This window comes from Lacerta agilis, chromosome 16 (assembly GCF_009819535.1).
Source record: "Lacerta agilis isolate rLacAgi1 chromosome 16, rLacAgi1.pri, whole genome shotgun sequence".
In the NCBI taxonomy this organism is placed as follows: Eukaryota; Metazoa; Chordata; class Lepidosauria; order Squamata; family Lacertidae; genus Lacerta; species Lacerta agilis.
In genome coordinates, this window is record NC_046327.1 from 29198498 (window position 1) to 29220810 (window position 22313).

Here is a 22313-nt window from a genome sequence, read left to right on the forward strand (position 1 = left end):
CTCCATTTCCTGCATGTTACATTGGACAATTTACCCTTTGTCTGACTATAGATATACAGTACCGTATTTTTTGCTCCATAAGACGCACTTTTTTCCTCCTGAAAAGTAAGGGGAAATGCCTGTGCGTCTTATGGAGCGAATGGTGGTCCCTGGAGCTGAATTGCCCAGGGGCCAAAAGAGGATCATGCTTTTTATTTTACAAAGAGAAAAGGGAGTGTTGAAAGGACCCCGCTCAGCAGCTGATCAGCAAGAGATCGGGAGAGAGATAAGAGTCCCGGCTCCCTTTCAGCCCCGCCCTCCTTTGTTGAATGTGCTGCAGAGGGAGGTTGTTTGTTTCCCCAGGACATGTGACTGGCTGATTAGATTATCTGTCTGGAAACTGTAGAAATGGCTCCCTTTCCTTAAGATTTTTCAGAAATGTGAGTTAAACCTCATAAAAATGGGGCTTTTCCTCTTTGCTTTTCCCCCTTTGCAAAAGGAGCTTTGCTTTTCCCCCTTTGCAAAAAAAAGCTGCAAAACCTAGCTGATCCTCGGGGAAAAAAACTCAGGGCTTTTCCCTTTGCAAAAAAAGCTGCAAAACTTTTAGCTGATCCTAAAAAAAGCCTTTTGCCTTTGCAAAAACAGCTGCAAAACTTTCAGCTGATCCTCAAAAAAGCCAGGGCTTTTCCCTTTGCAAAAAAGCTGCAAAACCTTTAGCTGATCCTCAAAAAAAAACAACAACACAAAAAAGGGCTTTTAGAGGAGGAAAACCAGAAAAATATTTTTCCCCCTTGTTTCCTCCTCTAAAAATGAGGTGCGCCCTATGGTCCGGTGCATTCTATGGAGCGAAAAATACGGTATTTTGTTTTGGTACTGCTTTAAAAAGCTGGTTCGGTAGTGTGCTTGTCCTGATAAAGCTTGAAGAAAATGTTCAATCATATATTGTATACATTCAGGCTGCAGTCCTATAACTTGCTTATCTTGGCGCAAGTATTGTTGAATGGAGTAGGGCTTACTTTCTCCAATGAAAATAGGGACATTCCAGGATCAAATCTTCTGTAAATCTGGAACAGTCCCTGGAAAATAAGGACACTGGTGCAAGAGTTGCAGCTTACCGAATAGAACAATCCCTCTCTCCTCCCTTCCCCTGCTGCCCTGTTTTGGGTGTTGTCCCAATTCTCCCAGAGCAAATTACGGGAAGGGAAGAAATGGGGGAAGCAATCTGCTGACATGGGTCATCAGGAGATTCCCGTCCCAAGGACTGAGAGTGAATCATCCCAAGAAACAAAGGGTTTCCGTATGCTCATGACTACTTATCCTATCTTTCCCTTTGAAACAGCTACTCATGCCCTCTGACAGAGATGGGCAGTATTTAAGCCTGTAAGCCTGATTCTTATAGATAAAGCTGAGGAATAATTTTCCAGGGCCTTGTAAAGAACAGTCAGTACAGTTTTATACTGTAGAATTTGGGATCCATTGTAACTGGAGAAAGGGACTTTCCCAACACTGAAAAGCTATTTGTTTCTTTACAGGTGAGAATTCTTTCTCAATTGCTGTGCAACTTACCATTCATTAGTCCCCAATTTGATATTATTTATGTTTGGGCTTGGTTCAGAAATGTATTGCTTCTCCTTCTATTATGTGTTTATCTGGTCCTGTCCCATTTACAAACCATTACTTCTCTTCCCAGTTTCCCCACTCCCTCTCATACATGTGTTCGTAGCCCTGCAACTCAGACTTTTTCATACTTGACCCCAGTGAAGCTCCACATACCTTCCACGCTTTTATCATAATTTTCTTTCCCTTTTCAGCTGGACAAAGATGGCCGGATTTCCAAAACGATCAGCACCAAAGCATACCGCCTTTACGCAAACATGGACACGGAGCGTTATTTTTATGTGTCACTCCATGCAGAGGCAGTCGTCACAGAGAAGGGAACAGGTAACCGTTTTATAATGGGGCACAACAGAGTAGGAAGGGGGAGCTTTCAAAACCTTGCTCTGAGAATTGGCCTCTGGGCACCATATTCAGCATTTGAATACTCCAGATATATATATAATCCAGCTTGTTAAACAGGTTCTTTTATGCATTTATGTATCTGACAGGCATCCAGATTTCAAAGTCTAACTACATCTCTGTCCATCATCCAAAAAAAACCATCATTTTTCAGAATGTAGATCAATATTATAGAAGAGGGCTCCCCTTGACCGGACAGGTAGGACAATGGGGATGATCTTCTCTGTGAGGAACAAAATTCTAAAATGTGTATTTTAAGGAGGCGGGAAACAAATTATGTGGGGTTGTTGTTTTTAAGAAGCAGATTAATGCTGAAACAAGATGGAATGGAAAGAGACATGGACGAGAAATGGACTAATTGTTCCATCCCTGACTCTCTGCCGCAACGGGTGCCACCACTTAGTTTCATCAGTCCAAGTGCTAAGCACTGTTCCTAAACATTTTGCACCTGTATTTTCCTGTCCCACACCCAGATGAAGGTGAATGATGAGGATGGAGCACCACTGGCAAACGGGCTTATTTTTCTAGAGTTTGACGGCAAGGTTGTGGCCAACTACACTACGGACAACAATGGCCGTGCCCAGTTTTCCATATCAACTTCTCACCTCTCTGAACCTCGCTACACATTGAGAGTAAGTCACTGAAAACTGAGGTGGGTGGTGGTGGTTGATATGACCAAGTGGGAAACTGTCCTTTGCTGGTAGCTCAGGTGGGTCAAGCCCACATAACCTACTGATCCCTTACCCTTCCTTTACCACCCACCAGAGACATGTGTTACAGCCCAATCTGTGGAGTCATCCAGGGGAATGATCAAACAACTCCTTTTGGGAAACCCTTCCAGAGGAATCACCCTTCTGCGGAATGTTCTGTTTCTGGTACATTTTACTTTCTTTTGCACCTTTCTCTAATCAGGCTACCTATGAACCAGATCAGTGCACTGAGTATGGCTGGCTGGAAACCTACAAGCCAGAAGCTGTTCGTCACGTCCAGCGCTATTTCTCCCGGACCAACAGCTTTATGAAGATAGAACCGGTGCTGGGTGAACTGCCGTGTGACAAACGGGTAGCAATCTCTGTGCACTACATCCTGAACAAAGTTCAAAATGAGGAATTGCCCTCCGAGCTTCACTTCTACTATCTCGTAAGTGCAGAAAGGCCGAGTGGCTTTGCCATGACCTCCCTCTTAGCTTTTAACCCTCACTGGAGGTTGAATGAGTATGGAACCACCTGCAACGCCTCTGTCCACATGGTGGCAGCAGTTGCAATATGAGCACCATCACATCGCTAATCTGATTTCTATTCTGAATTGCTTAAAATGCCTCCAAGTGGAGTACAAAGAAAAAATAAGCAGGTCCTGGACAAATGCCCTACAAATATGCTTGACCCATACCCTGTAGTAGATCCATGACAGAAGTAACAACAACAACAACAACAACAACAACAACAACAACAACAAATTATTTATACCCCACCCATCTGGCTGGGTTTCCCCAGCCACTCTGGGTGGCTCCCAACAGAATTAATAATAATAATAATAATTAATAATAATAATAATAATAATAAAGCAATAAAACATCAGACATTAAATACTTCCAAAACAGGGCTGCCTTCAGATGTCTTCTAAAAGTCAGGTAGTTGTTTATTTCCTTGACATCTGGTGGGAGGGTGTTCCACAGGGCGGGCGCCACCACCGAGAAGGCCCTCTGCCTTGTACCCTGTAACCTCACTTCTCGCAGGGAGGGAACTACCAGAAGGCCCTCAGAGCTGGACCTCAGTGTCCGAGCTGAATGATGGGGATGGAGATGCTCCTTCTGGTCTACTGGGCCGAGGCCATTTAGGGGCAGTGTAGGAGAGGTTGGCAGGGCTTTACAGCCTTGGCTTTTACCCTTTAACCGCATGGTCTACTTGTAAGTAGAACTGTTAGTATTGATAAGCTTGCAAGATAATTTGTTCTTGGATAATTGAGGTTATTGGGTTTTTTAATGAATTTTTTTAAAAATTCTGTATTTTTTAAAATTGTGTATTATGTTATCATTTTGTATTTTTATGTTATGAATCGCTCTGTGATCTTTGGATCAAGGGCAGTATACAACAGCAGTTCTGGTGCATTAAATTTACAGAATGGCCAGGTGGAATGGCACTGTGTTGGGTGGATTCAGGAAGCCACTTAGTAACTGGTGCTAGCTGGTCGATTGAAGAGTCGTGAAGGCCTGTTCTCAAGTGTAGATGATCAAATCCAACCCTCTGGTGTTTGCCAAGGGGAGTAGCTACTGAGGGAAGGAAATATTGACAATGAGATAATTTACAGGAGATATTTTAAAGGAATGGAAAACAAGAGAATTGACCTGCTCTTGAAGAATTTTCAAGACACCTGTGCTGTGCTGGAGGCTCAGAAATTACCAATGAGATCCTGAGCAGGACTCAAGGGACTTGGCATTGGGTAGAGAGAATGCAGCTGGAATACTAATAGTGTAATGGGGCAGGCCATGACGGAGGTGCGTTGACAGTGCCCAGTGGGGTACTTGGTTGCAAGATTTCCATGTGAGAAAGAAGAAACAGCATGTTATTCTTTGAAAGAGAACCACATGAAAATGATTTACACGGGGTATTTAACTTCAAGTAGGCTTGCAAAGATGCATAAGACTGAATCAGATAAGTGTTGGAGATGCAAGGAGGTTGAGGGGACGTTTTATTCATATGTGGTGGACCTGTAAAAGAGTATTGGGGAATGATCCATAATGAATTGGGGGAAAAAATGTTTAAAAGTCCCTTCCCAAAAAAACCAGGCTCCTTTTTCTCAGGGATAACTCAGACGGGAATTCCCAGGTGTCAAAAACGGTTATTTATGCATGTCACTACTGCGGCCTGCGTTTCGTTAGCCCAAAAATGGAAAATGAGCAAAGTCCCAACTAAAGAAGAATGGCAACTTAAACTGATGGAATATGCACAGCTTGCAGACTTAACATATAGAATAAGAGAACAAGAAGAACATACGTTTAAAGAAGATTGGAAAATGTTTATTGAATATATGGGGTGGAATTGTGTACACCTGAAAACGCTGGCAGCATTAAGATAAATTCAACAGTGTAAATAAATTCTGAAGGTTGTAATAATGGAATACTGAATGGTTTTGTTTATGTAAAATATGTAGGGATTTATGGTATGCAAAATGAACCATGGAAAGAGAAGAAGGGAAGTCATTGATATTTTAAGGTTGTTTAAATGAATATTCTAAATTGTAAGAAAAATCTAATAAAAATTATAAAAAAATAAAGAAGACACCCCAGCTGAGAATTTCTCCATTACTATGTCTAACAGTCTCAGCAGTTTTCTGACCATGAAAAGCCTTCCAAAATATGGAATTGTGTATATAACTCATATGCACCATCTTGGAATAGCAAAACAAAATGTTTTATTTCTAGCAAAAATTATTTAAGCTTTGGTTTCTTTTTTGCATACAGATGATGACAAATGGTAGAATTGTTGATGGGGGTGAACACCTAGTCAGCATTAAGGGTAAGTAGTCTAATTCTGTTCATTGATTGTGGAGAAATGAAAGTATTTGGCAGTCTTGGAGAAACAATCAGCAGACCTGTAGAATGAGTCCTAGCATGACCTTTCTCTTAAAAATGAATTCCATTTATAAATCTTATAGTAAGTCACAGGCTGGATCTACACAGATATAAAAAAACGCCATGGAGAAAACGCCATAAAAATATACAACTCCCAATGTAATTTACCATTGACTTTGGATCGCTGCTCTACAGCACCATCTGGTGTTATATTTTTATAATACATTTTTAACATTATAATTGACCACTGTAGCTGAGTCCACAGAGTGACTGATTGTCACTTAGTCCAGCGGATATAATAATGATTTGATTCAGCATGAATTTGGATATTCTTCTTTGATTGAACCATCTGAGAAATTTCAAGGAAAATATAGAGTTACAGTAAGACTAGTAACACTTCTTCTCCACATCCCTAGCTGTCATGGACCTAAATTAATTCTTGATCAGCTTTTCTATGGTGTGTAAACCAGCAAGGGGAGCTTTGCTAGGGGGCAAAGTGTGTGATTATGAAGTACAATCCCATCCCCAATTATCTTGCACATCAGTTGGTTCCATCTGAGGGGAGACAGCAAGACCACCAATGCCCAGGTCCCTATGGGATTCACGCCTTAATTTTGTACGCAACAGAGTCAACTTATTAGCTCATCAGCTTCTCTTGACCTCTTTCCTTGACTCCTTTAATTTCATGTTTTTCCTCACAGATGGACAATATAGCAGATTCTCAATCCCACTGATGATTGACCAAAAATCAGCTCCCAGAGCAAGTCTGCTGGTTTACACTCTGCATCCTCATGGCGAGCTGATCGCTGATAAAATCTCTTTTCAGGTTGAAAAGTGCTTCAGAAACAAGGTAAGAGCTGATCAGTCTGTTCCCCACTCAAGAGTAAAGGGTGTTTTCTATTCCTAACTCTCTGTTTATGCTGACAAGGAGTACAAAAGTCAAATAGGAAAGGTTTATTGGAAGTGGAATGGTTGGCATGTCTTACGGATGGCTGAAAACAAGCTAAAAGTAGCAATGTATCTTGCCTAATCCATGTACCTTTTGCACGATTTAAAATCCTAATGAGTCATTGATGGTTTGTACCTAATCTGAGAAGAGCTCATGCCATGTTATAAAGTAGTGAACTATGGCCATACGGTCCAGACATTATATCTTGTGATAATTGCCAGGGGAATACACAGCTGTTAAGTAGGCTTTCACAACAGACAGAATAGCTATGGGTGGGGACTGTACCACAATAACTTCTGGGATGATCCCCTGACAGATATCTGACATCACCATTCAATTCCAGGTCAGCTTGCAGTTCTCTAAGAAAGAAGCCCTGCCAGCCTCAGACATTGGCCTTAACCTCAAAGCTGCCACCAACTCATTCTGTGCCCTGCGGGCTGTGGATAAGAGTGTTCTGCTTCTGAGGTCTGGAGAAGATCTGACTCCTGAGACAGTAAGTCCTGGATTTTTGATGCACCTTGAACCCAAAGCCATTCCAAGTATTAGATCTCCTTTCAATGGTCCCACCACTGAAAGCCACCATCTATAGAAATGAGCACAGAATCAGGTTGTCTACTCCTCTGGCAACAGAAACCCTCCCCCTGTGTCGTATTCAGAAGTATAACTCTGTGGGAAACCCTTAAAGACCCACTTGTATTTTGGTCTGCTTTATCCTGAGTTGTTCTGTTCCAGACATATTTTTTAAAGATATGGGTGACAGAATCCTTCAGAACTCTGTGTGAGCATGAGAAGGTACAAAAAGAGAACCTTGAAGAATGTTTTTTTTTTTTTTAAATGCAGCCTGTTTATGATTTTGATGAGGTTTAGGTAATAATACCGAATTCCTTTGGGGCTTCCAGAAACTGTTACCTGAAACCAAGAACAGAACAGGCATGTTATCTTTCCCCACTGGAAACTGGGAAGCAATGTGGCCAAGCACCAGGTTTCTCTAGAAATTTCTGTTCATTTATCTTCTTGAGGGTAGCCCATACCTTTTCCTTGACACACCTGCGGCAGGGTGGCATTTTCTGCAAATGTTTTTCAAAGAAAAGAGCAGTAATGATAACCAAATTTGCTTATGATGCTATTCAGTTCTGCAGGGAATGAGAAAAAGACTATTACAACCATATATTGGTGAATAGGCCTACATGAAATCTCTTTGACTCTTCCTCATCCCAGCAGTGCAATATTCTACCGTGCACTGAAAAATATTAATTAAATAGGTCTTGCTAATAAAAAGCTTCTACTACATTGTGTTCCAGGCATGCTTCATCTGCTGAAGAAAAATCAGAAGGAACAGATTTCCACTCATATATTAAGCCATTAAAGGATACACAGAATAAGAATGATTTTACCTATAAACCTTCAGTATCTCCATAACTGGAATGCCCATCTTGATGTTTGCTTGTAGATATCACTGCTCAGTGTTTTTTTTTTCCTACAAAAAAAAATGTTTAGGGGTACTCTCACTTTCCTACTCATATTTAAATACTGCTCCTCAGTGAGGCCAAACTTAGATTCGCAAAATGTTTAGGGGTATGCTTGCCCCTGTGTCCCCCCAGAAAAAGCACTGTCACTGCTCATGTAAGGCAGGCTTTTATGCTCCTCCAGGTCTCATCTGTGTTCATTATTCATTTCTCACCAGGTGTACTCTCACCTTCCTTATCAAGAACTTTATAGCTATTATTATAATGGGTTGAACCTTGACGATACCCCTAAAGAGCCATGCGTTGAGCTGAAAAATACTTTCTTTGATGGCCAATACTACATACCTGTGAATCTGACTGATGACGGCAATGTCTATGATGTTTTCAGGGTATGTTTGTCTCTATGCTTATATTGGGACTGGCACTGCTGCTTTTGGGGAGGGCAACTTGTATATGGCTACTACTGAAAACCAGTTACGAACTAGAGCAGAGCTGAGCATGAGTGGTGCTCTTTTAAGGTAAAGGTAAAGATCCCCTGGACGGTTAAATCCAGTCAATGGCGACTATGGGGTTGTGGCGCTTATCTCACTTTCAGGACAAGGGAGCCGGAGTTTGTCCGCAGACAGCTTTCCGGGTCATGTGGCCATCAGGACTAAACCGCTTCTGGCACAATGGAACACTGTGACGGAAGCCAGAATGCATGGAAACGCTGTTTACCTTCCTGCCGCAGTGGTTCCTATTTATCTACTTGCACTGGCGTGCTTTTGAACTACTAAGTTGGCAGGAGCTGGGGAGCTCACCCTATCGCGGGGATTTGAACCGCCAACTTTCCGATCAGCAAGCCCAAGAGGCTCAGTGGTTTAGACCACAGCACCACCTGCATCTTTTATTATAGATCACCCTTGCATTATAGATCACCTCTTCACAAAATAGATGGATTCAGTTTTCATGATCAAATGACTGTAGCAATTTAATCGACACTGCTCATCTAACGGCACTTTACCCCCTTAAGCCCAGTTAGTAAGTTATAAAAGGATGTGAAGAACCAGTGAGGTGGCTTGAAATATGTGTGGTAACTCTGGATAAATAATTTACCTCACCTAGAAAGAACCATATTATCAACGAGAAGGTCTAAAAAGTGTGGTAGGTTTGGTTGTCTAAAGAAATCAGCTAAACAGCGTTTTATCTATTCCTTTTAAGAGCTTGGGTCTCAAGGTTTTCACCAACTCTACACTACAAAAGCCCGTTGTATGCCAAAGCGACTTTGAATGCAAGAAGATTTCGTCTGATTGTCCTGAGAGTGTACCTCCTACTATGTCTGAAGGTTGGAGAAGGACTCGTTGAAATGTTATAAGGGTGATGGGCTGTTCTGTTTTAGGCTGATTGTTTCAATCCATTTCACACGTAAAGCGAAACAGACAATTCATATGTTCCTTTCAGGTGAAGGCCTTCCTATGGTCTTTACCAGCGCAGACGGTGTCATGCTAGTGCATTGCAAGGCATAAAATAAGATAAAGCCTCCCTCCAAAGTTTAGCTTTTAAAAAAAAGAAAAAAAAAGAACATGTTTAGACTCGCTATTAATGATCAAACCCATAGCGATATCATGATGATTGCCCCCAGGGCCATCTTAAGTATATCAGGCACGATGGCCAACTCGCTCTCCTGTGCTCCGCCGGGCAGCCGGAGGACGTGACGTGGCGGGCGCTGGTGGCGGGGCTGGAGGGCGGAGGCGCCCTCCAGGCCATGGCGCCCTGGTGCCTTGCGCCAGTTGGCTCAATGGTTAAGACGCCTCTGATTGCCCCCTTATTAGTTTTACCTACACTGAGAGACAATCAAACTAGATGTGCCTACATTTTCTTTTTAATGAACAGTCAACACCAACGAAAGCTTTTGTCCCATTGTGAGCAGCCGGCATTGGGATTGTGGGATTCCAACTGACATCAGGGTGAGAGCAAAGTCTTTATGCCTTCCTGCCCCTCACACCATGATCTCAGTCCAGTTCAGGGGACAGGACCCCACCACACTGGTAATTTGTTTAAAAGTCCACCTCATGTGACAAATGTCACGTCTCATTTGGCCGCAACAGACATAGGAGCCACAGAGTTTCTGATAAAGGTAAAAAATAAATAAATAGAGGAAGTCCCTTGTTGAAGGCTATCATTTCCCAGATTTAAAAATGCTGAAATCTTATTTTGTATAATGGCAGCAACTTGTGCAGTGGTGTGTCATGTTGGTGTATCATGGCCCTTAGAGCTGGCAAAAGGAGGTTATCCATAGTTTCAACATCATTCTTGCTTGATGTCCTTTTATTGTGAAGCATTAATTTCACCATTAAACACTAAACCTTTCCAGTACTATTTCTGTTATAGAGGCCAAACTCCCTTTTCTCTCTTCATTTTGTCCTTTCTTTGTTTTTCAGCAAGACTTGCTTATGGTGGAGACATTGGAGCTCGAGGTACAGCCACAAGGAGAACATACTTTCCTGAAACATTCTTTTGGCAGCTGCTTTGGGTTGAGTGAGTCTTTCTAGTATTCTATCTTGTTATTTTCATTTTCATTTTCTGGATTCCATTTAAGAGTCCTTGTGTGAAAAAAAAGTTAAGAGAATTATTAGAACCTCATTTACCTGGATAATCCTTTCTTCATTGTGGTTTTTTTTTATTGCTAGTTTTATTTTTAGATAATTGGGCAACTTGTTGGAAAAACACACACACACACACACACACACTCAAGTGCTGTAAAGCCCTGCAGTGTACTGTATGGGATGAAAAATCCATCCACAATATTGTTACCTGTATTTTAATATATAAAGGTATTTGGGGCATATGCATACTCTTATATGATATGAAGCTTATATTAGTTACAAATTTAATTGTAGACACAGATCCATTCAAAAAGTCTACAATTTTGTCCTCTTATGCTTCAGTTCTAGTGGGAAAGCCAGTCTCTCATACACCGTGCCTGACACCATCACTGAATGGGTAGCCAATGCATTCTGCATGAACGACAACATTGGGTTTGGCCTCTCAGGAACTGCCTCCCTGATAGCTTTTCAGCCATTCTTTGTTGAGACGGCTATGCCCTACTCCACTATCCGAGGGGAAGAATTCCTTTTTAAAGGCAATGTCTTCAATTACCTGAACAAGTGCATTGAGGTACGTTCTTCTGTCTCCAGTTGGTGCTCTTAAAACCTGATACAGGGTATGAAGTGTAGGTGGGTTCCCACGAGGCAAGACACAGCGATAGCAGAACAAACTTCTATTGAACTAACAGAACTGGACAACAGGGGCAAAGCAACTGCTTATATACATTCCTGAAGCCTGGGCCACTCCCACTCTTAACATGATTGGCTGTCTAAATTTCCAAGCTGCAAATCACAACTCAGAGTTCAAGGGCCGGTGGCAGAGGCCCAAATCCTGAAATGTTCTGTGATTGGACATCATGTATCGAATCAGAACACAGAATACTTAGACCAGACTCAAGCTCGGGCAAACACAGACCACTGAATACGTAACAGGTTAGCAAAACACAGAAGTGGAACACATTACAGAAACCCTGTCCCTGCAGGCAATTTTTTTTTTAAACTTACTTTAGCTGCTATTATGACTTGGCATCTTATATAATTTAGGAGAGCTGGAACTGAAGAATCCACAATCCTTTACTCATCATTCACTTTCCTTGGGTGCTTTCCTGTTCTATCTGTGAGCAGGACAGCAGAGAGCAAGAGGAAAGTCCAACAAGAGAGGGCCAATCTAGCTAAAATACAGCCAGTCATTCAGGTAGAGCAAATGCTGTATTTTTCGGTCCATAAGACGCTACGGACTGTAAGACGCACCTATTTTTTAAAGGGGGAAAAGCAGAAAAAAAATATTTTTCTGGTTTCCTCCTCTAAAAAGCTGGGACCAGTCTGGTGAAGGGGGTGTGGGAAGAAGAGGCAGACCAGTAGCGATGCTGTCAGGCTTCCCTTTTCTCCCCCCCCCCTCGCTTTCCCCGGTTTTGGCAGGGGCAGGGGAGGCAGCAGGGAGCAGGGAGTGGAGCAGATGCTGCTGGATCCTCCCCGCAAGCCTGTTTTTGTGAACGGAGGTGTGGGGAGCATCCAGCAACATCTCCGCTGCCGCTACAGCGGAGAAGCTGCTGCTCACTTGTCCCGCCGCCCGCCAAAGCCTGCTTTAGCGGGAGGCGGGGAGTGGTGGAGGAGCAAGCAGCACCTCCTCTGCTGCCCGCCTCTCGCAAAAGCCTTCGCTCTTCGCTCCATAAGACGCACCAACATCTTCCCTTTTTAGGAGGGGGAAAGTGCGTCTTGCGGAGCGAAAAATACGGTACATATTTGCTGCATAGGGTGCCTGACTCCAGGAAGTCAGTATGTTGCCTACCCTGGGTGGGGCTGCACTTTCCCTGAAGAAGCAGGTAAGTAGCCTGGGGGTCTCCTGGATCTAGCACCATCACTGGAGACTCAGGTCCCTGGTCACTAGGGGTGCCTTTTACAAGATTCATCTGCCAAAACAGTTACAGTCCTTCCTGGGTTGTGATCATCTGACCTATTGACATTTTCTGGTCCAGGAATGCAAGCTGCAAGAGTAGGAAAAATGCCTTGTGCTGGGTTACCAAATAGGCAGAGTAGGTACCAGTATATGGGGCCCACCCAATGGATCAAAATAATATCATCATCATCATCATCATTTTATTTGTTTGCCGCCTTTCCATAGTTGAAACGATTCTCAAGGCGGCTTACAACATGACAAGATTTACATAATTACAAACATAGCAGAAGTCATAAACGATAAATAAAAGACATCAAAAAGTACACATCCAAATGGAAACAATTTCCCCGTAAATCATAAGATCTAAAACTAAAGATACAACAACAATATCGATAACAGCAACAGTAAACAATACTCCAGCCCAAGAATCTGTTCAACAGCCTCAGGCCAGATTTGATCTTGAAAGAAAATGGCAATCAAGCTTTCTTTGTTCAATGTTATTCCTCTAGATAATTGGGGGGGGAGGGGTGTCGAGATTTTGATTGCCATGGGGACTCCACAGGGTGAAATCCGGTACTGCTTGTAATTTGCTCCCAAGTCAAGATGGCAAGGTTTTAATTGGCACATGGCAGCTCCTTATTTATCTTGCTACACACCACCCCAGTCGGCAAGTGGTGTGAGATTCCAGGAAGAGACTGTGTGCCTTGCTCATGGCCTTTGTGATGTGACATCACCCTATCTTTTGCATTCTCGAGTCTTAATGGTCCATCTCTTCAGGCGATTATTTCATCAGGAAGCCAGCCTGGCTTTTTTTTTTTAACATGTCTTATATTTTAGCATGCTAAATTCAATGTCTGGCACCCCAGAAGTAGAAGGGGAGCCCAGGCAACTCCACAAACTTACAATACATTGTTTTCCCCACTCTCAGTTAGATGTTGAGCTGGAAGAGTCTCCGGATTTCAAAGCAGAAAAGCTGTCTCCAGGGAGCAACTCCGTAACAATCTGTGCGAATGAAACACAATCCTACACGTGGAGAATTAGCCCTCAAAGACTGGGTAATCGCCTTCTCTTGCAGAATTTTGCGGTTTTAGCTTTCCTCTGAATTTCTTGAATTTCTTCCCAAATTGCAACTTAGAAAAATAAATAAATAAATGCATTTTTTAATGAAATGAGATGGAAAATGAAATTGGAAACCCCAATAATCCTTATGGCTTTGAGCAAGAAAGGGGCTGCTACTGTTTACTGCTAGGAATGCCCTATGTATCGGTACATTATAAGTGATTTGTATATTAGTTATCTAAAACATGCAGCATACAAGGGAATATATATGCTGTTCTTCTTGCTTCAGTGTCATGGCAGTGACAATTTGGACTTTAGATGTAAGTTTATGCTTTTTTTGCCAGTTATTTTTTTATTGATTTTTCATAATTTTTAACAATTTGTCACCAGGTGAATACAAATTAAATTCAAAGATTTGAGGAGTGAGGTTATTACCCCTCTATTACTGTCCGTGCCGGGTCGCTCAACCATTGCTACTGTGTCCTTTCTTTTAGTAGATCAGGTGACAGCAAAAACTGCAAGGTTTTTAGTGGGGGCAATTATAATAAGATCTATTATTTCATTATTGATGTAAACCTGCAAAATAGTTGAGTTTTTACCTCTGTCTTCAGTACATTTTATTTTATTTCATTGCTACGGCTAGTGTCTGGTGCAAATAAAGATCCTTCTGATTCTGAATACAGATTTAAAAGCTGGCTTCCCAGGCCGTATGTAAGTTTTCTTTCCATTCTTTCTTTCAGGTATGGTGAATTTCACTGTCACTGCTGAAGCCAAAGGAAATGAGCTGAATGATGGACGAAGGGACATCGTGATCAAGCCGCTTTTGGTTGAGGTGAGCATGAAAACCTTGGCATCTGCAAGAGATGGAAAAGGGTTTCGTGGACCACAGTGGTGCACATTAGCGACCAGCGCCGTTTAGTGGTGGAGAGGTTTGGGGCTGCAAAGGTTTAGAGGCAAGAGGACTGGCTTGGATTCATTTGTGCAGCCCTGCCCTGCCCTGTAAGGCTTGGATCTCTCTCTCACACACAAGCAGTTAATTATTTCAGATTTATTAGTCAAATAAAAAAATCCCTGTCGGAACTCAGCTGATCTCTGTCCTCCTCAGATAGCACAGTTGCCGGAACTGAGATCCACCCCCTTTCCCCCCAACAGGAAAAACCCCACCTTCTCTTCCTGTCCTTTTCGTGCTTCTCGGCCAGTCTTGTGATTCTACGAGATTTTGGAGAGGGCACTCCCTGTACTCCTGTATCCGTGTCACTGTCTGAGCTGACAAGTTGCATTCTTTCCCTGTGTCCAGAGATCAAGTTACAGCTGCTCCCTGCTGTTTCTCCCTCCCCTATGCACTCCACTCTTATCTGTTCTCTCTCTATGCCTGCGTTCTCGTTCCCTGTCAGTGAAGGAACGTCGCTGACATGCCCATCCATCCATCATCATCATACGGGGACGCAGGTGGCGCTGTGATCTAAACCATTGAGCCTCTTGAGCTTGCTGATCAGAAGGTTGGCGGTTTGAGCTCCTATTGCTCTGTCCCAGCTCCTGCCAACCTAGCAGTTCAAAAGCACGCCAGGTACTGCTGTGGCGGGAAGGTAAACGGCATTTCCATGCACTCTGGCTTCCATCACGGTGTTCCGTTGCACCAGAAGTGGTTTAGTCCTGCTGGCCATATGACCCAGAAAGCTGTCTGTGGACAAACGCCAGCTCCCTCGGCCTGAAAGCGAGATGAACGCCGCAAGCCCATAGTCGCTTTTTACTGGACTTAACCGTCCAGGGGTCCTTTTTTACCTCGTCATCATCTTTTCATTTGTATGCTGCTTTCCCACAGTTAAAACAATGCTCAAGGCAGCTTACAATTTGAAAAGATTTACATAATTGCAAACAGTGCAAAGTAGTTATAAAAATAAGTAAAACACACCAAAAACTACATAACCAAACCAAACAATTTCCACATAAAAATACAGATGCAAAAAAGTTAATATCAATAAGAACAAAAACTCCCAATTAAACTTTTCCCAAAATACCTCAGTCCTTGCTGGGCAGCAGCAGCAGCAGTTCTTACGAAGCCTGCAGGCTCCGCCCTGGGCCAGGTGGAGAGAGGCAGGAGCAGGGCCTTCAGGTGGTATATGAGCACAAATGCAGCTATGGAGAGGAACCAGTGTGTGCATAGGTTTGGCATGATCCATTATGGAAGCCTAGAAGTACATGGGTGGAAAGCAGAAGCTAGCTGACAGTCCCGAATGAGGAGAAATAGGAAGCAAATTGTTCCTTCACTGGTATGCATTAATTGGGACCTGCAGACTGGAGGGTCTTCAAATGAAGCACAGGAGAACTTGGGAGGCAGCTAATGGGCGCTCTGTATTATTCTGGCTTCCATTGTTACCTAATTGCAAGCTTTATGTTCTTTTAAAGTGGGAGGGGGGGGGTATTGTTTCCATATTTGTTCATTTTTAAGTTAGGCATTTTTGTGTTTTTATATTTTAAGCTGCCCAGTGATCCTTGGGTGGTATAGAAAATGAATGAATGAATGAATGAATGAATGAATGAATGCATTCTGTATTGTTCATTTAACCGTTTCCTCTGTCGTCCAGCCTGAAGGCATCAAGAAGGAGGTGACCCAGAGCTCTCTGATCTGCGTAAAAGGTAAAGGGAAAAATTCTGCACTACATGCATAGAATGAAAACTCAACATTTCCATAATTGTTTTTAGACTTCGACATCCATTTATTTGGTTTTGTTTTGGCAGGTGTAAAATACAGAATTGTACCAGCTGCCAAACATGTTTGTTATAGTTGAATTTTCTGTTACATTGTTGGCTGCCTTAAATATATATTTTTTTATTTTTTTAAAGGCAGAACACAAATGCTATAAATAAAAATATCCAATATTAATACCATTACTTCTTAGCTTCAATTACTGTTTGAGAATAATAACCTGACTCACAGCAATCCTGAGCCTCTAATAGCACTGTATCCAATACAATGCATTTAAAGCACTTTAACAGTCATTATTATTATTGTTATTTATTAAATTTCTATGCCGCCCTAATACCTGCAGGTCTCAGGGTGGTTCACAGGATAAAATCACAATATAAAGACACAAAATACACAATCAAAACAAAAACAAGAACAACCCAAGAACTTCGGCTTCTCCCAAGGAGTCCTGGGAACTGTAGTTTAAGGGTGCTGGCCTCAAAGAGCTAGAATTCCCAGCATCATTAACAAATGACTGTTTCCAGGATTCTCCATGGCTGTTGAAGTGGTATAAGAATGTTTTAAATGTATAGTGTAGATTAGACCTAAATACTGAAGTCAAATATTCACTGGCTATCCAATTATAACTGGTGGGTAAATTAATTTCAGCTCCATTACCACCATTTGCCAGTTTCTTCACTTAAAAGCTATGACAATGGCTCCCATGCTATATAAAGAATGTTGAAAGAGGACCCACACCCAATTCCCATTATTTATTGCTGTAAATCCTTAGGTACACCAATCTCTGAAACAATAACCTTGAACTTGCCTTCAAATCTGGTGACTGGATCAGAAAAAGCTACACTTTATGTCCTTGGTAAGTTCTTAGAATGTTATCATACTTGAAATCTTTATTTTCTGTTTGCGCCTTGTGTAAGATTGTTGTGACATTTCATATTTGATGTGATTTTTTTTTCTAGTATGGCATTGCTCCATCAATATACAGTTGTACCTTGGTTGTCGAACGGAATCCGTTCTGGAAGTCCCTTCAACTTCTGAAAACGTTCGACAACCAAGGCACGGCTTCCAGTTGGCAGCAGGAGCTTCCTGCACTCAATTGGAAGCCACATAAGCCGTGTCGGACATTTGGGTTCCAAATAACGTTTGCAAACCAGAAAACTCACTTCCGGATTTGCGGCGTTCAGGAGCCAAAATGGATGAGTACCAAGGCGTTTGACAACCAAGGTACGACTGTAATTGTGAGGTGTTTCCCCTAAGTCATTGCTTGATCTGATACACGGCAGTCTTCAGCACCCCTGAGTGTGCAGAGTGTCAGAGGACTGCCGTTGCCGGAAGGCAAGGAGTTGCCAGGGCTTTATCGGTATCGCGAGCCCCTGTCTCAGATGCTGAGCAATTCATCTTCCTCCAGTGGGGGAAGCAGTGAATCCTCTAGTGGGGAGGGGGAGATGGGAGCAGGAAATAGGAGTCAGGGCTCTGACAGGGGAAGAGAGCCCTCACACCAGGCAGAGGCTGGAGGAGAAGCACCCCTTCCATCTCCCCATTTGCGCGGGGGGGGGGGGAAGACACAGAGGGGGTAGGCGGGGGTTCCACATCCTGCGCCTTTTATGCTGGGCAAAGAACCGGAAGGGGTCATTCCCGGACTCTGCCGAAGGATGAGCTGGACATCTCTTTCTTAGCTGCACTGTGTATAATTGCACAATAAAGAAACTTAGTTTCAGAAGCTTCTGCATCAGCCTGCTTACTCATGAGCAGCCACTGAAAACCTTACACAGAGAAAGGCAAAATTTGCTGCTCATTCTCCTTTGCCATTCTAACATCAAACCTCCTTCCCAACACACACGTAACAATTCCCTTCTTTACTCTGTGCTTAGCCTGGAGTTGTGTATTTATAATGAACCAGGAATTAATTACAGACATGATAGTTGGCTAGGGTAAAGATTTGGTTTGGACCCCATTTTGGTGCTTCAGAAAAGAGCAATGTTTATCCTGTAGCCCTTGGGAGACCGTGATTTGACTCACTAGTTGTAGGGATTTCCCCCCCTAATGGTTATAACTTTTAAATTTTTGACAGGATTGTTTAAAAATTGCAGATATTCTAGGTGGGGGAGAACTAGAGGGGATTTGCTCCATGCCCTGTGAGTTTGTGGGCAATCATTTTATTATGAAAACAGCATTCATTGTAGAGGTAACAATCGGGGTGCCAACTTGAATAAAATTATTGGAGACCTGCCCCCACATAATCAATCACAATATGCAGCTCACGCACACCATTTGAATGGAAATGCCCACCAACTTTTGGGGCCCCCAGCCCCCTCAACTATTTTATGGGGTAGGGCTGAAGGGACCTCGGCCCTTAGGAGTTTGTTCCTATGTGACATGCAGTGCATAAATGCCCATATTCTTTTGCTCCCAAGGTGACATTCTGGGCACAGCCATGAAGAACGCTGAAAATCTTCTCCCAATGCCCTATGGTTGTGCAGAACCGAATATTGCCATTTTCTTGTCCCATTTATATATTTACTTCTACCTGACTGATACAAAGCAGCTGACAGAAGAAAAAAAATCCAGGATCATTGGAAATTTAAATGCTGGTGAGTACTTTCAAAACTGACACCGTGGATATTTGTGGTGGCATCTGCCAAGTCGCTCTTTCATTTCAATGGCTGCAATGTAGGCAGCCATACATGTTTAGGCACATGAAGGTGTGACACGAGCACAAAGAGGGCACTGGCATGTTCTGTCAAGTTGTACACATTTCATGCACACCTTTTGCATAAAATACATGCTTCCCCATGCATTCGCCAGTACAATATGCATTTTGTATGCGTATTTCATATACGATATGCACATTGTGTTGCAAAATCTAGAGGAGTGCATCAACCCAGTCAGATGGGCGGGGTAGAAATAAATCATCATTTCATGGGGAGCTGCGTAACAATTTGCTGGCAAGTTTGGGGCACATCAGGTCAGTGCACTGTGGAAAGCAGACTGAATAGATTCTTCCCCTAAAATGCAGCATTAAAACTTTCCTTCCTGGTGAAGGAGAAATAAAACCAATTTAGCAGCTCAGATTATAGACTAAAACACAACTGAAACATTGAGTCCAGGGGTTTTTGTTTGCTTTCACAGGCACGGGGGAATGGAAAGTTTTCCTTCTGGCATAAATACATAATGCACCAGGCAAGCCTCCCAGGGGAGCCTATTCCATAGCCAGGATGCCACCACTGAGAAGGCCATCTCTGTTCTTGCCATCTTCCTCGCTTGAAATGTATTTGACAGTTAAAGGGGGGAAGCACCTGAAAAAATTGATTTGCTATATTTTTCTTCCACTTCAGGATACCAGAGGCAGATGCCATTCAGACACCATGATGGATCCTTCAGTACTTTTGGGAGCAGGGAGGCAGAAGGAAACCTTTGGTAAGGCCTGTGAAGTTGCTTTAAGGCCTCGAGCGGAGACAAGATGGCAGTGCATTGTTCCTTCAGACATGGGGCTGATGGGCTTCCAGGACTGAATGCCTGAGGAAGGCACTGGGTTCCAACCCGGGAGCACTTGGGAAGATGAGTTCCTTCCTGCTGTTCCCACTGGTGCAGGCATCATAGGTTTGTCCTGCTAGATCAGAACAAGAATCCATTCAATCCAACCCACTGGCTTCAACAGTTGGCCGGCCATTTCAAGTGGGAAGCTCATGAGCAGCGCATGAAGTACTAGCCACTCCTCTTGTTTGCCCTCAGCAAATGCTGGCTCTAATCCATGGCTTCCCAAACGTGGGTCTCCAGCTGCTTTTGGACTACAGTTCCCATCATCCTTGACTGCTGAGTCCTGCTAGCTAGGGATGATGGGAGTTGTAGTCCAAAACCAGCCAGAGACCCAAGTTTGGGAAAATCTGCTCTAATCCATTTGGGTCCATTAGACTTGGGCTGGCCATTATTTATTTATTTATTTGTTTGTTTGTTTGTTTGTTTATTTATTTGAATTTATATACTGTCCTATACCCAGGGGTCTCAGGGCAGTTCACAAAAGAAAGTGGTTCACAGAATAATATCCATTTATTGATCTATTATCTGTGACTGCCTAATCCTTTGAAAAACAAAAACAAATTCAAGTGATAAACTCTGCTACCAGAGTTGGCTTCTATGTCTGCTATAAATAGGAAACGGTTACTTCCAGTCCTTCCACTGAGCTTTTCATCAGCACTGAGCTTTTCATCGAGAGCCAGTGTGGTGTAGTGGTTAAGAGCGGTGGACTCGTAATCTGGTGAACCGGGTTCGCGTCTCCGCTCCTCCACATGCAGCTGCTGGGTGACCTTGGGCTAGTCACACTTCTCTGAAGTCTCTCAGCCCCACTCACCTCACAGAGTGTTTGTTGTGGTGGAGGAAGGGAAAGGAGAATGTTAGCCGCCTTGAGACTCCTTCGGGTAGTGATAAAGCAGGATATCAAATCCAAAACTCTTCACCTCGCCTGGATTTATCCAGCTTCCCTAATTCCAGATGAATACAATCCCTTATGCATATTGAAGCATTAGAAGTGGTGACTCTGGTCTAGACTTCTGCCTGCTTTGCCAAGTGCTGTTCTCATCTCAGGCCCCTCTGCTCTTTATCCTTTCAGGCTCACCGCCTTAGTCTACAAAGCATTTGGACAGAGCTCACCTGTTATATTTATAGATGAAAACATCATGAAACAAGCACTCATCTGGATTTCAAGCAAACAGGGGCCAGATGGCTGCTTCAAGTCGGATGGGAAAATCTACAACCAAGCCTTAGAGGTGGGAATGGATTAATCGCTTTCCCATGGGAAGTTATGGACACAAAAGTATAAAGGGAAATTGTTTGTGTGCTACAGGTTCATCCCCTATTGAGGAATGTGATTTTTTAATACGATGGACTGAAACCCTCCTTCCCCCCCCCCCAATTTCCTGAAAATATGGGGGGGGGCAAAGTGTGCTTTCTCATTGGGGAGGGGAGGAAATTGTTGGAATTTGGTGTGAGGGGTTGTCACTTACCTTACAGTGTGTTTCCTGGAAGTGCAGCTGGTAGGGAGCTCTGTGCTGCTCTGAGTTGCATGGGTCTTTTCTCACTTGAAGAAACAAGGGGATAAACAGAAAACTCTTGACCACCTTGTAAGGTTCTGTGAGATATGTGGCAGCCCCTTCTAAAAAAAAAAATCCAAAATAAATCTATTATCTCTACCCAGTGAACTTTTGGGAGGGTTTTGTTTTGCCACTCACTCACCCAATGAATGGGAAAAAGAAATGTTCAGTACAGCTCTACTTTAATCTGAAGATTGCAGGACAGGGCATCGGACTTCCCATACCCCAACTCATATAAATAAGAGACCAATAAGAGACTGGTTTTGGGTCAAAACAGACCACAACTTTATTGAATACCTATGAAAGAGGCTTGGCTTGGGCATGGGGCAATCTAAGTACTTCTGGCCCACCCACCGGAGGTGACGCGTGGTCATTCCAGGCAGGGGTTCCTAAGACATACCTCAAATAGGGTGACCGCTGTCTGAGAGAGTGCCTTTGGCCCTGGCCCCCCTGGGCACATGGACATGGCCACTCTCCCCCGGATCCCTTTAATGGGATACCCCAACGTTTGGAGGGGTAGGCAGAGACTACAACCTCCCCTCCATCCAAAACAAAGGATTGCCCCAATGCCCAGGCCCGTCTTAGAGGGATCGGCCGCCCTGGCGCAGCGATCCCTCGGCGCCCCCAGCCTGCCGCCTCTCCGCCCGCCTCCCTCCCGCGCTGGCCGCCCCTCGGGAGGGGGGGTGGGCGAGCGGGGATGAGAGGCGTGGCGTTGGAGCGGGCGCCCGCGCTCCAGCGGGCGGAGGATGAGGGGCGGGCGGCCGGGCGCTCGCGCACCGGCGGGAGGGCGGGCGGGCTGCAAGCCGCCCGCCCTCGCCTCCCAGAGCCCCAGCTGGAGAGCTGGAAGGTCGCGCAAAGCCCCGCGCCGCTTCAGCGCTCCAGCTGGGGCTCCGGGAGGCGAGGGCGGGCGGCTTACAGCCCGCGTGCCCGCCTGCCCGTGGGGGCGGGGGCGGGTTGGGGAGGGGGAGCCCGGTATGCCGGTGGGCTTGCGGTGGCG

At 43.9% G+C, this 22313-nt stretch overlaps 1 protein-coding gene across 1 annotated transcript in view; it reads left to right on the top strand.

Moving 5' to 3' along the window:
• LOC117061296 (ovostatin-like) overlaps positions 1-22313 on the top strand; it is a 50450-nt gene that overhangs the window by 15149 nt on the left and 12988 nt on the right. The window contains exons 9-26 of the mRNA XM_033174035.1: positions 1791-1920; positions 2085-2194; positions 2469-2627; positions 2908-3135; positions 5456-5510; positions 6268-6416; positions 6859-7008; positions 8200-8370; positions 9182-9305; positions 10402-10498; positions 10909-11137; positions 13392-13518; positions 14263-14354; positions 16108-16159; positions 17002-17085; positions 18644-18820; positions 19565-19646; positions 20836-20992. Of these exons, the coding sequence (XP_033029926.1) occupies positions 1791-1920; positions 2085-2194; positions 2469-2627; positions 2908-3135; positions 5456-5510; positions 6268-6416; positions 6859-7008; positions 8200-8370; positions 9182-9305; positions 10402-10498; positions 10909-11137; positions 13392-13518; positions 14263-14354; positions 16108-16159; positions 17002-17085; positions 18644-18820; positions 19565-19646; positions 20836-20992 (2373 nt within the window). The remainder of the gene's footprint in view (positions 1-1790; positions 1921-2084; positions 2195-2468; positions 2628-2907; positions 3136-5455; positions 5511-6267; positions 6417-6858; positions 7009-8199; positions 8371-9181; positions 9306-10401; positions 10499-10908; positions 11138-13391; positions 13519-14262; positions 14355-16107; positions 16160-17001; positions 17086-18643; positions 18821-19564; positions 19647-20835; positions 20993-22313) is intronic.